The sequence below is a fragment of the Tenrec ecaudatus genome, chromosome X (genome assembly GCF_050624435.1).
Source record: "Tenrec ecaudatus isolate mTenEca1 chromosome X, mTenEca1.hap1, whole genome shotgun sequence".
Taxonomy (NCBI): Eukaryota; Metazoa; Chordata; class Mammalia; order Afrosoricida; family Tenrecidae; genus Tenrec; species Tenrec ecaudatus.
In genome coordinates, this window is record NC_134548.1 from 151,770,699 (window position 1) to 151,786,895 (window position 16,197).

Consider the following 16,197-nt stretch of genomic DNA (forward strand, 5'->3'; position numbering starts at 1 on the left):
ATTTGTCTGCTGCTGGGCTTTTAGGCTCTTTCCAATGTCCTGCTATTGTGAACAGTGTTGCTATGAACAAGGGAGTGTGTATGTCTGTCTGTGTTATGGCTCTTAACTTCTTTAGAGTATATACCTAGCACAAGGATTGCTGGATCATATGGAATTTCTATTCTCAGATCATTTGAGTTCTCCATTTGTTACCCGCTTCACCACTTATGTATTGATTTGGAAATGGGGTCATCTGTGCAATTTCCCCTCCTCCCACTGGACATCTACAGATTTGGACTCTCAGATTTGTAAATTTAGAAATAGCCCATAATGTAACCACATTTGGTCTAAAAATTGGTTCTAAGTCTAAAGGGACTATCTTGAGAAGTTGTTGTTACAAATTAAAGATAAGTATATGGGGTACAAAAGTAGTCTCTACAAGGAGGATCTAACATTTTCCTTTATTTCCAGGTCTTTTGGTGGGCCTTGTGCTGCGATATGGCATTCATGTTCCAAGCGATGTAAATAATGTGACCTTGAGCTGTGAAGTGCAGTCAAGTCCAACTACCCTATTGGTAAACGTTAGTGGGAAATTTTATGAGTATACGCTGAAAGGAGAGATTAGTTCCCATGAACTCAATAACGTTCAAGATAATGAAATGCTTAGAAAGGTAAGTTCTTAGTTAAAGGGAATCTTTGGGCTTTTTTTAAGTGTTTAACTTGCAGCAAAGTGATTCAGAAGAAAAATAAACCATGAATTGTTAATGATACTAAAAACAAATCTTAAATGAAGTAAAACCTCAAGTAACGAATGTAATGTAATGCTACAGAAATGGACCTGTCTGTCAGTTTCATTTCCGGATGGAGGCTAAGTTCTGCAACCCGTTTTGTTTCACTCTGTTGTTTACATTCTTGTAATAAATGGTGGACAGTATCAAGTAAACAAAATTCACAATTGTTTGCTTCACTTTTGCAGTTAATCTTTATCGTTTTATAGCATTTAGCACATTCAGTTTATTAGATAATATCTTAAACATGCCATTTATTTCATCGACTAATATTTACATGAATTCTTTTTTGCTTTGATTGCAATTTGTACTGAACACAATTTAAGCTTTCTTTGATTTGTACTTTGACACAACTTCAGGATCTTATTATACAATAAAGATTTACATAAGAGATTGGGTGGCCTCTTACTGGCTTCCAGACATTTCCAGGAGATGCTTTCTTCTGCGCACTTCATGGTGTCTGTCATGAAGCTTCTCAGTGCTACTCCCCCCCCCCCCCAGCTGTTTACCTCAATTGTTCCTGTATTGGCAGGATTGGGCTTTCACAGCTCCTTAGTTATGTTCCTGACCATCTTCAGAGCTTTTAAAATTGCCTGTAAACTTAAACTCTACTTTGTATAAGAGTTATTTCCCCCTGTGGAGAATTAATTTGCCTAGTAAACAAAGTTGTAGCATTGGTCTATGTGTAGTTTCTTTGTATTCACGTCAAATTTAACCATAGTCTCATGACAGACTGGGACATCAGCAGTATTATAGCAAATTAAAGTAAGTGGGCTGTCAGGACGAGCAATCTGTTTTCTGTAGAACTGTTAACATAATGTTATCTTGTCACGTATACAAGAGAAGTCTGTTTCTTCATATCAACCAGAGTGCCACACCCCTCATATTTGATGTTATTAGTCTCGAGCCCTGGGTTTATTTGAAGGGAAGAAGATATGTTTGTACTTTCTTCTCTTTCAGAGATTTTTACTATTGGATTGAAACACCTTCCGCAGATGTAACAATTGAGCATCCTAACACTCCCCTTGTTACTTTGACTGTGAAGTAGGACAAAAGCTATGAAAATTGCATGAAAAAATACGAAATATTTTTGTGTTGACACATTGATAACCTTATATTTGATCACTATTTTCCTCCCACCCCCCTCATTTTTGATGACTTGGTAATGTAATGGGTGCTTCCAAAGAAATCCTGCTCAAAGAACTCTTTATTTCAACAGGTTACTTTCGATCCAGAAGTATTTTTCAACATATTACTTCCTCCTATCATCTTTTATGCAGGATACAGTCTGAAAAGGGTAAGTGCTGTTGCATTCCGTACACTCGGAACTTCACGGGCTTTATTAGGTTTGACCCTTCAGAGACATATACTAGGTGGCCCTTCCCTTCTCCATTTGTTTTAATTTCTTATCCTTTCTTCTTTCTTTTTTTTTTTTTTGCTTATCCTTCTTAGATGCGAAGACTTAATGCCTTCACATGAATGCTTCCTCTGACTTATTTCCTTTAATGAATCATACATTTAATATTAGTTCAGCAGCTTTTCCTTGCCAAATAACTGATAAGTATTCTAACACAGTGTAATTTTTCTTTAATCAGAGACATTTCTTTCGAAACCTTGGGTCTATCCTAGCGTACGCTTTCCTTGGAACAGCCATTTCTTGCTTTGTTATCGGGTAAGTACTTGAAGCTTAGCATACTTTTTTAGCCTCGAAATGATCATTTTGAAATATGCATTGATTGAATCAGTAATATAGTCCTGGATCTGTCTTGAGTACTTTTGCAGAAGAGTGTATTCACGTAGGTAGTTTTTAAATGTCTCTTAAGGCCAAGATATTTACCATATTCAAGCAGCCTACATTAAATTTGAGAATAACCCAAAGGCATTTCATTAGTGATACTACATCAGCCCCAGCTTCTTTAGCAGATGGTGGTTTTCCTAAGGTAGAACTCTTTTCTTTCAACAGGTCAATAATGTATGGCTGTGTAACACTGATGAAAGTTACTGGACAGCTTGCAGGTGATTTTTACTTCACAGATTGCCTGCTGTTTGGTGCCATTGTTTCAGCGACTGACCCGGGTATGTTTTCCACAAGAGGGGAATGTAAATACTTAGGGTGCAATGTTTTGCAGTCAAAAGCATGTGCATGTAGAATTCATGATTAAGTACCTCCCACAGAACTGTACTTGGCAATTAGAAAAGAATACGGAAGAGTCAGCTTCTTTTGGCTTAAGCATACAGATGCTGAGATTTGTCTTTTGTTTATTACATATGCCTATTACAGATCTACAATGTTTGATGGTATTTTGGCAAGGGCTGTAAGGTCTTTTCTTTTGGAATTTTGATTGGTCTCTATCTCTAGTGATTGAGTATAGCAGATTAGCCAGATTAATTGAAATCGAGAAATTAAATGGTTCCTTTTCAAGCTTCTAGAAAACCAGTCCCCTAAAAACCTTCTGTTTACCTTCAGCTACCTGTATTTAGCAGTAAAACGGTTTTGAAATGATTGTTACAAGACAATTGTGTTCTAACACAGGTGTACAGTAATTTGGGGTCATTGGTGGACTATGATATATATGAATTCATTGCTTTTATAGAATTGGACTGAAGGTTATAAAATTCTTTTGTCATTAGCACAGTTGTTTCCTTTGTGTATTTAATGTGTCAAATCTTCTGAAAACTCATGTTATAAGATGAATTTAATTATAATGAGTGATGTTTGGTTTTCCTGAAATATTATTGGTGAGTTTAACAGTTTTGTTAAATTTAGGAACTTAGGATGATAGACGTAAGGTTCAACACAAAGAAACATAGACATTTAGTTTCTGAAATAAATGGAAGTTTTCTTCTAATTTACTTTATGATCTTGGTACAGGTTTGTTCTCTTTTACCTTTTGAACTTATATGGTCATCATCTTGAACTGTCTACTTCTGCAATTCACTGTAGGCTCCTCAGGTGATTTCTGATTTCCCTGGTTAACAATGGAAGGCAATATGGGAAGGAGGCATAATGGGCCCTATATTCTAGAAGCGATGATTTTAAAATATCAGTCATTTATGCAGTTTAGACGTTCATATAATTTGGCCTTTTAAAAACAAGATCAGAATGTTTCCTTAAAGACCATCAAGACTGCCCATTAGGTTTGTAGCTGCTCGTATTAGCAGTATAAAAGCAGGTTGAATTTTGCAAGGAGCCATTGTTTTTGGTTTTCTGTGTCTTCTTGACGGAGGCTAGTTCCTCAGCTTTGCAAAGCCTGTGAGAAGTGAAATTATGAGTGCTATTGCCTGGCTAGCTCAAGTACAAACCCTTGCTTTTGTAAATTAAACAGTTAATTTTTTTTTAACTTGTGTGGGCATTTGTCCCAATTCTATGGCAAGGGTAGGCGTAAGTTCTTTTCAAAATTTGTCAGTGCTGCTCCCACCTTCCTTTTCCCTTTCTCTTTCTAGATTTCAGGACCAGCATATTCTAGATGAAATGCTCTATGGTAGAAAGTATACCTTTTCAAATCTGTTTTTAGTTAGCTATTGAGAAGGCGCTTTCAACCCTGGTTATATTAATCTTGTGTGTTGACTTGGGTTTTTTTAGCTCCTAGGTTCCCAGATTTATTTGGCCTACCGCCCCCTTTTCAGAAAAAGAAATAACTCACCACACCCCTGTACAAAAAGGCAATTAAAAATGCCTGTGCTATAACCAGGTATCTGCTTTCACGGCCCAACAGGTCGTTCCAGTGCCCCCTAGGGGACGGTATTGCCTAATTTGGGAAACATCTTTTGAGCTATATGTGACTTAGTAAGTGAAGTTACAATGTAACTTCCATCTCACATGATTTTTTTAAGGACCCTTGTATAATAATTTTCCAGAAAGATTGTATTTTTTCTTCTCATGGCGTACTAACCTGAAAGTTGACTTTTGATGATGGTAAATATAGCAGCTGTTATTCTGGCCATAGATGACAGGGCTTCAAACTGTTCATGGGGAAATTCCATTATCTTTTAAGTCCGCGTTCCTACAAACTTCTTGAAGCTCCCTGGTGTTTTAGCTATAAACGTATGTTCTCATTTCTACCGTCTCTCTGCTAAACTGTTCTTGAAATTTGCAAGTCAGATAGCAGTGAGTTATAAGGTTCCAAGTTTAAAAAAATAGTTTTCAGCAGAAAACAGTTCATCATCAAGATTAATGGTTACCTGTTTCTGAAAGCAATCCTGAGCTCTTATGCCAGGAAAAGAAATGTAAAACAATGAGGATTGTTAGCATTTGTATGGAGAATGTTAGCCTCATTGCCAGCTGTCCCTCAGAGAGAAGAAATGGAGCTAGCGACAAGAAAAACACAGATATAAAATTACTAAATCTTTAATGTGGTAACAGAATGTTTACTGGGGCTTGTTTCTAAGAGGAAGAAATGGAATTGCAAATAACTATTGCCATTGTCTGTCGAGGGAATTGCTTCACTTTTGTAACGTCTGCCTCTTTCTAACTTGCCAGTGACTGTGCTTGCCATCTTCCACGAGCTTCAAGTCGATGTGGAGCTCTACGCACTCCTTTTTGGTGAGAGTGTCCTCAACGATGCTGTGGCCATAGTGCTATCTTCGTAAGTTTGGTTTTCCTATCATCCAGTTTGCGTAGTGTTAGTGTACAAGGAACGGGAAACCACTTAATGAAGTCTATAGTAAGGAAACATTTGGACAAATGAGTTTATTTCTCTCTGGAAGAAATATCCCCACGGGGAAAGCTACAAAGAATTGCTGCTAGGGCCCTAGTTCCTACATGTCCAAACAAAACATGGTTGCACCCGTCTCTGTGATCGGTTCTCTCAGAAATACACTTGTCAGGCTTGTTCGGGTCCCTTCAAAATCAGGTCTAAGTAAAACTGATTTCTGAGGGGATCTGCTGGGCCAATGAAATGAAAAGTAGAGCAGCCAGATCAGAAGTGATGGAGGTGATGGAGGCTGTGTTTTGGGATTCCAAAGGTTTCATCTGGATCGATTTTTCTCAAAGGACACAGGAGAATCACAGGGGCTTGTTGTTGCTAGGTGCCGTCCAGTCAGTTCTGACCCATAGTGACCCTATGCACAACAGAACCAAACACTGCCCGGTCCTGCACCGTCCTCATACTTGTTTCCCTGCTTGAGTCTATTGTAGCTATTTTGTGTCAATCCATCATCCATCATGTCAGGGTATCTTCTTTTTTGCGGCCCATTCACTTTACCAACAAGATGTCTTTCTCCAGGGACAGGCCTCTCCTGACACCAAAGTAATGTAAGACAAAGTCTTGCCATCCTTGCCTCTAAGGAACACTCTGGCAGTAGGGGCTTACTAAAAAGATATTTTTCTTTTTTTTTTTTAACAATTTATTGGGGCTGATACAATTCTTTTCACAGTTCATACATATACATACATCAATTGTATAAAGCACATCTGTACAGTCTTTGCCCTAATCATTTTTTTCTCTTTTCTTCTTTTACATTTTATTAGGGACTCAAACAACTCTTACCACAATCCATACATATACATACATCAATTGTATAAAGCACATCCATACATTCCCTGCCCCAATCATTCTCAAGGCATTTGCTCTCCACTTAAGCCCCTTGCATCAGGTCCTCTTCTTTTTTTCCCCCCCTCCCTCCCCTTTCCCCCCTCCCTCATATGCCCTTGGTAATTTATACCTCGTTATTTTGTCATATCTTGCCCTATCCGGGGTCTCCCTTCCCCCCTTCTCTGCTGTCCCTCTCCCAGGGAAGAGGTCACATGTGGATCCTTGTAATCAGTTCCCCCTTTCCAACCCACTCACCCTCCACTCTCCCAGCATCGTCCCTCACGCCCTTGGTCCTGAAGGTATCATCCACCCTGGATTCCCTGTACCTCCAACCCTCATATGTACCAGTGTACAGCCTCTGTCCTATCCTGCCCTGCAAGGTAGAACTCGGATCATGGTAGTTGGGGGGAGGAAGCATCCAGGATCTGGGGGAAAGCTGTGTTCTTCATCGATACTACCTCACACCCTAATTAACCCATCTCCTCTCCTAAGCCCCTCTATGAGGGGATCTCTATTGGCCGACACTTGGGCCTTGGGTCTCCACTCTGCACTTCCCCCTTCATTTAATATAATATATATATACACATACATATATACATATACACATATATACACATACATACACACACTTATTTTTTTTTTTGCATGTTGCCTTATATCTGGTCCCTTGGGCACCTCGTGATCGCACTGGCCGGTGTGCTTCTTCCATGTGGGCTTATTTGCTTCTGAGCGAGATGGCCGCTTGTTCACCTTCAAGCCTTTAAGACCCCAGACACTATCTCTTTTGATAGCCGGGCACCATCAGCTTTCTTCACCACATTTGCTTGTGCACCCATTTGTCTTCAGCGATCCTATCATGGAGGTGTGCAGTCAATGATATGATTTTTTGTTCTTTGATGCCTGGTAACTGATCCCTTTGGGACCACTCGATCACACAGGCTGGTGTGTTCTTCCATGTGGACTTTGTTGCTTCTGAGCTAGATGGCCGCTTGTTTATCTTCAAGCCTTTAAGACCCCAGTCACTATCTCTTTTGATAGCCGGGCACCATCAGCTTTCTTCACCACATTTACTTGTTCACCCACTTTGGCTCCAGCCGTTGTGTCGGGAGAGTGAGCATCATAGAGTTCCAATTTAATAAAAGAAGGTATTCATGCATAGAGGGAGTGTTTGAGTAGAGGCCCAAGGTCCTTCCGCCACCTTAATACTTGACCTATAAATATAGACAAAAAGATCTATTTCCCCAACCTCCTATATATATTTGCATGTACAAGTCTTTGTCTAGACCTCCATGAATGCCCTTTGACTCCTAGCTCTTTCCTCCATCTCCCTTGACCTTCCTCCTGCCCTACTACCATGCTTCATCGCCACCTGGGCTAGAGTATACCTCTTCTCTAAGCAACCTTACCCTTGATCATTTCCCACCAGGCCTGCCACTCCCCCTTCTCTACCATTTGGGGTCCCATGATTTTCCCTTGTCCCTGGGTTTGTTAACACCACTTCCTTACCCCCCCTACCCCCCCACCCCAAGTCCCCCCGGAACTGTCGGTCCTGTTGTTTTTCATCCAGATAGTTCATCCAGCCTGTCCTATTCAGACAGACCTGTGGAGTCACTAACATGCACGAAAACTAGACAAAGGAACACAAAGCAACAGTATACAACCAGACAACAAAACAACCAAAACAAACCACTGAAAAAGAACAGAACAAAACAGTTCACAAGAGAAAAGCTTGTAGTTAGTTCAGGGATCTTTGCTGGCCCTTAGGAGCGTTTTCCAGCCCAGTCTGTTGGGGCACCACGCCCTGGCCCCAAAGTCCACTTTCAGCATTCCCTGGGGACCTTGCCACTCCATTCCCTTGCTGTTCCGCTGCACTCCCCCAGTGATTTGCCTCGGTGTGGTGGGATCATGTCAGGTGCAATTCCCACACTGTGTCTCCTGTGCTGTCCCCTGTATCGCCCTTAGTCACTGAGGGGCATCATGTCTCATAGTAGGGCCAGCCATGTGGTTCTCTCTGTGGACTGGCTGCTCTACTCAGGAACATCATCATCACGGCCTGGTGGGCCAGGCTGTGCTCCACTCTCTCCTCCTGCCCCTTCATCTGCTCCCGTGTGCTCTGATCAAATATGTCCATCTCCCATAGCTGCAGAGTCAATGTCGTCCTTTGGAACAAATACTTTTTGGGGGAGGGGCAGGAATCCACGTAATTTATGGTGCTGGGGCCAGCCTCCCAGACCTCTCCACCGGTTCCCTCCTCCACGCCGGGATATTGCATTCACACCTTGCGACACTGGGTTGAAGTCTGGTCCCACTTTCCCTGTGGAGATATAAACCATACCCTCCCCTTGGGTGGATTAATGCCCCATTTCTGTCATGCTGATTGTACTTACCTCAGGGGACTCATGTTGTACCTGTCCCTTTGGGTCTGGCTTACCTCGCTTAACATAATTCCTTCCAGCTCTTCCCATGAAATAACGTGTTTCATGTGCTCATCGGTGCTTTTTAGTGCTGCATAATACTCCATTGTGTGTATGTGCCAAAGTTTGCTAATCCACTCGTCTATCGATGGAAACTTAGGCTGTTTCCAAGTCTTTGCTATTGTGAATTGTGCCGCAATAAACATTGGAGCGCATATGACTGGTCGTGTTTTATTTGCTGCTTCAACCGGGTATATGCCCAGTAGAGGGATGGCTGGGTCGTAAGGTAGATCAATTTCCATTTTCTTTAGGTATCGCCAGATTGCTTTCCACAGTGTCTGTACAAATCTGCACGACCACCAGCAGTGGAGGAGGGTTCCTATTTCACCACAGCCCCTCCAACACTTGTTGCTCTCTGATTTACTGATCTGGGCTAGCCTCAGGGGTGTTAGGTGGTATCTCATGGTTGTTTTGATTTGCATTTCTCTTATGGCAAGGGACTTCGAGCACTTTCTCATATATTTATTGGCCATAAAGATATTTTTCAAGAAACGGAACATTTCATTGCTAAGAAAAAGGTCAGGAAAGTTGTACCAAGACATTTTTTTTCTATCTTGATAATGCACCCGTTCATTCTTTGATGGTAACAAGTGCTGTCCTCTGAGAATTTCCTTGGGAGACCTTAACCCCGTCCATCCTACAGCCCTCCAGACTTCTCGAAACTCAAAGAACATTTAAAAAGCATATGATTTGAGACTTTCAAAGAAGCCAAAGCTACCGTTGTGGTGTAGTGTAAATCGAAGAGTGCAGAATTTTGGTGGAGCATGGAGTGGGCTGGCCTGGCGGAGAGCGTTAGGGAAACAGAAACACTGACTTCAGAAGTGTTAGATTTAGGTGGAGGATATGCTGAGGACCAACAGCTTCAAATTTTGTTATTTGTGTTTGACAAAGGTTTCTGGGGTTTTGTTGTACTGTTTGACTGCCCCTCATACTTTATAAATTGGAAAATGAAGGGAAGGAAAAAATGGTATGTAGTTCTGCTGCCTCAAGACGATTACTAGGCTTTTCTTTTTTACTCTTTGTTCTGTGCATAGTATTTTGTTTAGCTTTGGTTGTACTATGCATGTGATTCTCTATTCTTTTAAAACATTTTATTTTTAAGTTAAAGGTACTTTTGGAGACTAGATATTATATTCACTTGGCTTAAAACACTAAAGAATAAAACAAGATATATAGTCATGTTCTTAGTCTTCATCTCCTCCATCTCTTGCCCATATAGTCAAATCACATATGGCTTTAAGTGTGTCTGTGTGTGTGTTTGAAGAAAGCATTAAAGTTAAAAGTATGCATGTATGTAGACAGGGGATGAAGAAAGGTTAGCAAACAAAACGCCTAAAGAGAATCGAGAGCATGCACATGTCAATATCCATCCAAAGGCGGAGAGAAACTGTGGCTTCAAATATAAGTGAATATGAGCGAATATTCATATAAGGATTTGCCGCCAGGTGCTGATTTTCTTCAAGGGGGTCACATATCCAAACGGCAGTCTGGCAATTAACATAGAACTTTCCTTGCTGCATAGGTATATTGATAAGATGAGTTCTAAGAAGAAATATGGCTAGATTAAAGGGTCAATACATTGATGGTTTTGTTAGGTACTGCTCGCTAGCCTGTCAAAGGAATGAAATCATTCTGCATTTTAGCCAGTGACATAAATGTGGGAATGCCTGTCTCCTCAGAGCTTCACCAATGAAACTTTTGCGAAACATTTTTTTCATTTTTGTTAATGTTTTCGTTCAGAAATATCTCATTGTGGTTCATTTAATATTACTCTTATTTAGTATTTCAGAAAAGCTGTTTTAACCTTTAGAAGTGTTAAATAATATACTCTGTACTGAAGACAATTGTTGAAATCAGCAATAGATTCACACACTTATAAAAATTACAATGCATGTTCTCTTCCTCACTTGTCATTGAGTCGTCCAATTCATAGTGACGCTCTAGGACAGAATAGACCTGCCTGTGTGGATATATATAAATCTTTGTGAGAGCAGAAAGCCTCATCTGTCTCCTGTAGAATGGCTGGTAGATTTGAACCGAGTGCCTAATAGTTAGCAGCATAACTCATAACCCACTACACCATAATATGTTAGTAGATAGTTTTTGCAGGTGGAAAAATGGGTCTGAGGAACTTAGTCTTGCCTACCCATTCCTACAAAACAAATATCCATACAAGAACTTTTTATGAGAATGAAAAGTCCTTAATATTTTCTCTCATTTAAAAAAGTCCTTAATTTTCAATTTGCTAATTATTGTATAGGGCGGTTATGAGATAGAATTTTCTCAATGGCAATGGGTTTTTGGTTTTCAGAATTATAAGAGTAATAATAAGTCAGTGACTCTGGTTTGTAGGAGGCGTGGTGATGTAATGGTTATGAATTGGGCTACTAACCACAGGGTCCACAGCTTGAAACCACCAGCCGCTCCACGGGAGAAAGACGAGGCTTTCCTGTTCTTGTAAAGAGTTACAGTCCTGGCATCCCACAGCAGGCAGTTGTACCGTCTTGAGGGTCACTGTCAGTCCAAATTGAATACATGGCAGTTAGTTTGATTTTGGTTTGGACTCTGGTTTGTGTAACCTGATCGTCTTTCTGCAAAGTGGGAAATTATTTTTCTTAGATGACTGGTACACTAATTCCTTAATTTGTGTGTGTGTGTGTGTGTGTGTGTTTGTGTGTGTAAATACCCAGAAGACTAGAGCTTTTTATATGAATGCAGTGTACGTAAATATACCCTCTCATGTTGTCACAATTTGTTGTAGTTGCTTATAGCTATTGTAAATTTACCTTAAGAAATAAACACCTAAAGACTAACAATTGATGGAAAATAGACGTTTTATGTTATTTGAGGTGAGGAAGAAATGAATATTGTAACTTGCGTGTTATTAAAAAAATGAGGCTACAGAGATTATTGTGAATTTACCAGTGTTGCCAAGTGAAGAGAATACATTAAAGGCAGTTGCTTTGAGCATCAATTCTCTGTCCTGGCAAATTATTATCTTACTTAATCATATTATTACCATTTTTTTTCCTTAATGGGTTCAAACAAACAAACAGAAACCCCTTTGCCATCTAATTGATTCCAGCTCTTATCAAGCCAGTAGGACAGAGTAGAACTGCTCCTTGTGGGTTCTGAGACCATGGAAGCAGCCACCTTCATCTTTCTCCGACACAACGACTGGTGGGTGTGGACTGCCAACCTTGTGGTTAGCTGGTTAGCCCACTACAAAACAAGGACTCCTTTTGCCTTAACTGACTTAAGAGTCAGAAAATCTATGTTCTGGTCCTACGTGAAGCTGATGTGCCCTGCGCCTTAGCTTTTCCATTAATACAGTAACCTCCTTTGTGTGTGGGGGGGGGATTAAACTGTGAATTGATGATGGTTTTTAGAGTAGGTAAGTTTTCCATGTAACAATTCCATGCACAGTTTGTTTCATCTCATTGATTGAATGTACCGACTGTACCCACTTCCTCCCTGTGTTCCCTGTTTCCATTTCTCCTCCTTGACTAACCTTTCTGAACTTTGTCCTTGCGGCAGTGCTGCCCTTTTGATCACATGTGGTTGATGATCCTAAGCCTGCGGATCTCAACCTGTGGGTTGCGATGCTTTTTGGGGTCGAATGACCCTTTCACAGGGGTCACCTAAGACCATCGGAAAACACATATTTCCAATGGTCTTAGGAACCGAGATACCGCTCCTCTATCCATCTCCAGGTGGGTCAGCCCACATGCAGATACGCCCACAAATGAGTTCCCCATGTGAAGAGTGTTACCCATGCTACACCATGCTTCAATACAAAATTTCATTTATTTGTCATTAGAAAGAAACATTTCACAATATATGATTACATATTGTTTTTGTGATTAATCACTATGCTTTAATTTATGTTCAGTTTGATACAGTGAAAATACATCCTGCATATCAGATATTTACATGGTGATTCATTGCAATAGCAAAATTACAGTTATGAAGTAGCAACAAAAATAATTTAATGGTTGGGGGTCACCACAACATGAGGCACTGTATTAAAGGGTCACGGCCTTTGGAAGGTTGGGAACCACTGTCCTAAGGTGTTCGTACATCCCTAATTTCACTGTTCACCTTATAGACCTGCCTATTGTTTAGTTGGAAATTGAGCCCCAGTGGTATAAACTTTTCCAGACCTGAAGGATGATTAAGGGCCATAGATTTGGGGTTTGACCACTAAGCTTGATCTCTTATGATTTTCAGTTTTGTTCCACCTAAGTCTTCCACTCTATCCAGGTCCTTCAAATATGGTAGCCAGGCACTATCCAGTACCTCTCATGACCCATAGTCCATTAAACTGGTTGTGTGTTTTCTGGCATCGTTGATGTTTTTTATTATTTTTCTTTCTGTACACCAATGTTTCTTTTTAGCAGGTTTCTTGGCACGTAATTCACATACCCTACAATTTAATAGTTCAGTCACATGAAGAAGAGTTGTGCAATCATCACTACAGTCAGTCTTAGAGCATTGTTTTGTTCTTTTACTTATCATTCTTACCTCCCTATTCCCCTAAACCCCCCTGCCATACCCCAAGGAGCCCTTAATCTAGTTACTGTTTCTGTCGACTTATCTATCCTGGATTTCATGTACAGGTGAACTTTTTCATTCTAATTTCCCTTTAGACAGGCAGAGACCAATGGTTGCACGTTAGATGGTGTAAAAGTCCAAGTCACTACTCACCAAAGCAAAATGTACGGCATTATCTTTGTGGACTGTGTTACGCCAGTTGACCTTGATGTTCCGTGAGACTCCAGGGGTGACTTTAGTGTCCTGAGCCCCCGGGCCTTGTGTCTCATTCCCTCAAGGTTATAATGTTCAAGTGCTCATAACTTTGGTCCCTATGTGTTCCACATATTCATGGTTGTATTTGCAGCAGAGCGCCTCTGTCAACCCTATTTATGTCTCAGTGGGTCTACTTCTAGTCTCCCTCCCCCTCAACTATACAGCTACTCATAATCGTAGATCACCATTAGTGTAGGACTGTGTGTATAACAATATTGACCCCTGTCACCTTTAACTCTTATACTTCTGCTAGCATCTTCTCCTGCTTTCATTATTTTTGCTGACTTTCCTCTTGTTGTTTCCTCTGCTTTCTTCTTAACCCAAGTTTATGTGTCTACCAGTAACTTGCCTTCCCACCCCTGATAACCACTCAAGAATATTTCTTTTAATGTGGAAGCATTTCTTGACATTTTACAGTAGTGGTCTCATACAGTATTTGTCCCTTTGAGCTTGGCTAATTTCACTCAGCATAATGTCCTCCAAGTTCATTCATGTTTTAAAGATTGATGATTGTTCTTTAATGTTGTGTAGTATTGCATTATGTGTATATACCAAATTTGGTTTTGTATTCTTCCACTGATGGGCATTTAAGGGGTTGTTTCTGTCTTTTTGCTATTGTGACTACTGCTGCAATGAGCAAGAGGGTGCATTTATATTCCTATGTGGCTCTTATTTCTCTGGGATGTATACCAAGTCGAAGGTCATAGGGTATTTCTGTTCCCAAATTTTGAAGATGTGTCATATTGCTTTCCATAGTACTTGCATGGTTTTACAGCCCTGCCAACCGTGTATAAGGGTTACAGTCTCTGTACCCGCATCAACATTTGTTATTAACTTTGCTGCTAATGCCGGGATGAGGTGATATCTCATTGTTCTCACTTGCATTTCTAATGGCTAAAGATCGTGAGTAGTTTCCTTTAAGTGTTTGTTGGTTACCCGAATGCTGCCTTTGGTGACATATCTATCTGTTCATTTCCTCTGCCCATTTTTTTCTAATCATTTTATTGGGGACTCTTACGGCTCTTAAAACATTCCATACATCAATTGTATCAAGCATATTTGTACATATGTTGTCATCATCATTTCCAAAACATTTTCTTTTTTTAAAACGTTTTATTAGGGGCTCATACAACTCTTATCACAATCCATACATATACATACATCAATTGTATAAAGCACATCCATACATTCCCTGCTCCAATCATTCTCAAAGCATTTGCTCTCCACTTAAGCCCTTTGCATCAGGTCCTCTTTTTTTCCCACTCCCTCTCCACTCCCCCCTCCCTCATGTGCCCTTGGTAATTTATACATCGTTATTTTGTCATATCTTGCCCTATCCGGAGTCTCCCTTCCCCCCCTTCTCTGCTGTCCCTCTCCCAGGGAAGAGGTCACATGTAGATCCTTGTAATCAGTTCCCCCTTTCCGACCCACTCACCATACACTCTCCCAGCATCGCCCCTCACACCCTTGGTCCTGAAGGTATCATCCACCCTGGATTCCCTGTGCCTCTAGCCCTCATATGTACCAGTGTACAACCTCTGCCCTATCCAGCCCTGCAAGGTAGAATTCGGATCATGGTAGTTGGGGGGAGGAAGCATCCAGGATCTGGGGGAAAGCTGTGCTCTTCGTCGGTACTACCTTGCACCCTGACTGAACCATCTCCTCTCCTAAACCCCCCCTCTATGAGGGGATCTCCAGTGGCCGACACTTGGGCCTTGGGTCTCTACTCTGCACTTCCAAAACATTTTCTACTTGAGCCCTTGTCTGCCTGTTTTTTTAATTGGATTATTTGACTTTTTCTTGTTAAGGTGTTGAAGTTTTCTATAAATTTTAGGGATTCGTCCCTTGGTTTGACTTGTCACTGCCATTTCTGCCCCCTCCCCCCAGCCTGTGGTTTCCCTTTTTACTTTTTTTGGATAAAATCTGTTGATACACATAATATGTGTAATTTTTAAGAGATATCTCATTTATTTATGCTATGTAATTGGGCTCCTAAGTTTGTCCCTTTTCTTAATTGATGTTTTTTATATTTCTACATTTTGTATTTAGGTCTTTGACCCATATTGAGTTCATTTTTATATATGGAGTAAGGCACGGATCCGGGTTTCATTCTTCAGCAAACGGGTATCTACTTTTGTCAGCACCATTTGTGAAAGTGACTGTCTCTTCCCAGTTTAATGAGTTTGAGCCCTTTGTGAAAGATCAGCTCTCCATAGGTGGATGAATTCCCTTCTGGGTTCTTAGTCTTTCTGCCTATGTGTCTGTCGTACCAGTACCAGGCTGTTTTGTAGGTTTTGAGAATGAGAATGGGAAGTGGGAGACCTCCTACTTTGTTCTTCTTTAGTAGTGCTTTGGTTATCCAAAGTCTCTTTTCTTTCTGTATAAAGTTGGTGATTAGTTTTAGTTTTACCATCTCTTTAAAGAATGATGTGTTGGAATCTGGGTGGACATTACAGTGTAGCTATAGATTGCTTTTGGTAGAGTGTTAATCTGGGTATAGACTAGAGAAACAAATCCATAAACACTGATGTGTATAGGAAAGAGCTTCATATACAAGAGCAATTGGATATTGAGATAACATCCTCAGCCCAGTCCAGATCAAGCCCATAAGTC

The 16,197-nt window shown here is 40.6% G+C and overlaps 1 protein-coding gene across 4 annotated transcripts in view; it reads left to right on the forward strand.

The window, feature by feature from the left end:
* Nucleotides 1-16,197, forward strand: part of SLC9A6 (solute carrier family 9 member A6) — a 56,999-nt gene that overhangs the window by 11,392 nt on the left and 29,410 nt on the right. For all 4 annotated transcript variants that reach the window (XM_075539575.1, XM_075539574.1, XM_075539576.1 and 1 more), the window contains 5 exons: nucleotides 451-650; nucleotides 1,987-2,064; nucleotides 2,363-2,439; nucleotides 2,731-2,843; nucleotides 5,248-5,353. In XM_075539575.1, the coding sequence (XP_075395690.1) occupies nucleotides 451-650; nucleotides 1,987-2,064; nucleotides 2,363-2,439; nucleotides 2,731-2,843; nucleotides 5,248-5,353 (574 nt within the window). The remainder of the gene's footprint in view (nucleotides 1-450; nucleotides 651-1,986; nucleotides 2,065-2,362; nucleotides 2,440-2,730; nucleotides 2,844-5,247; nucleotides 5,354-16,197) is intronic.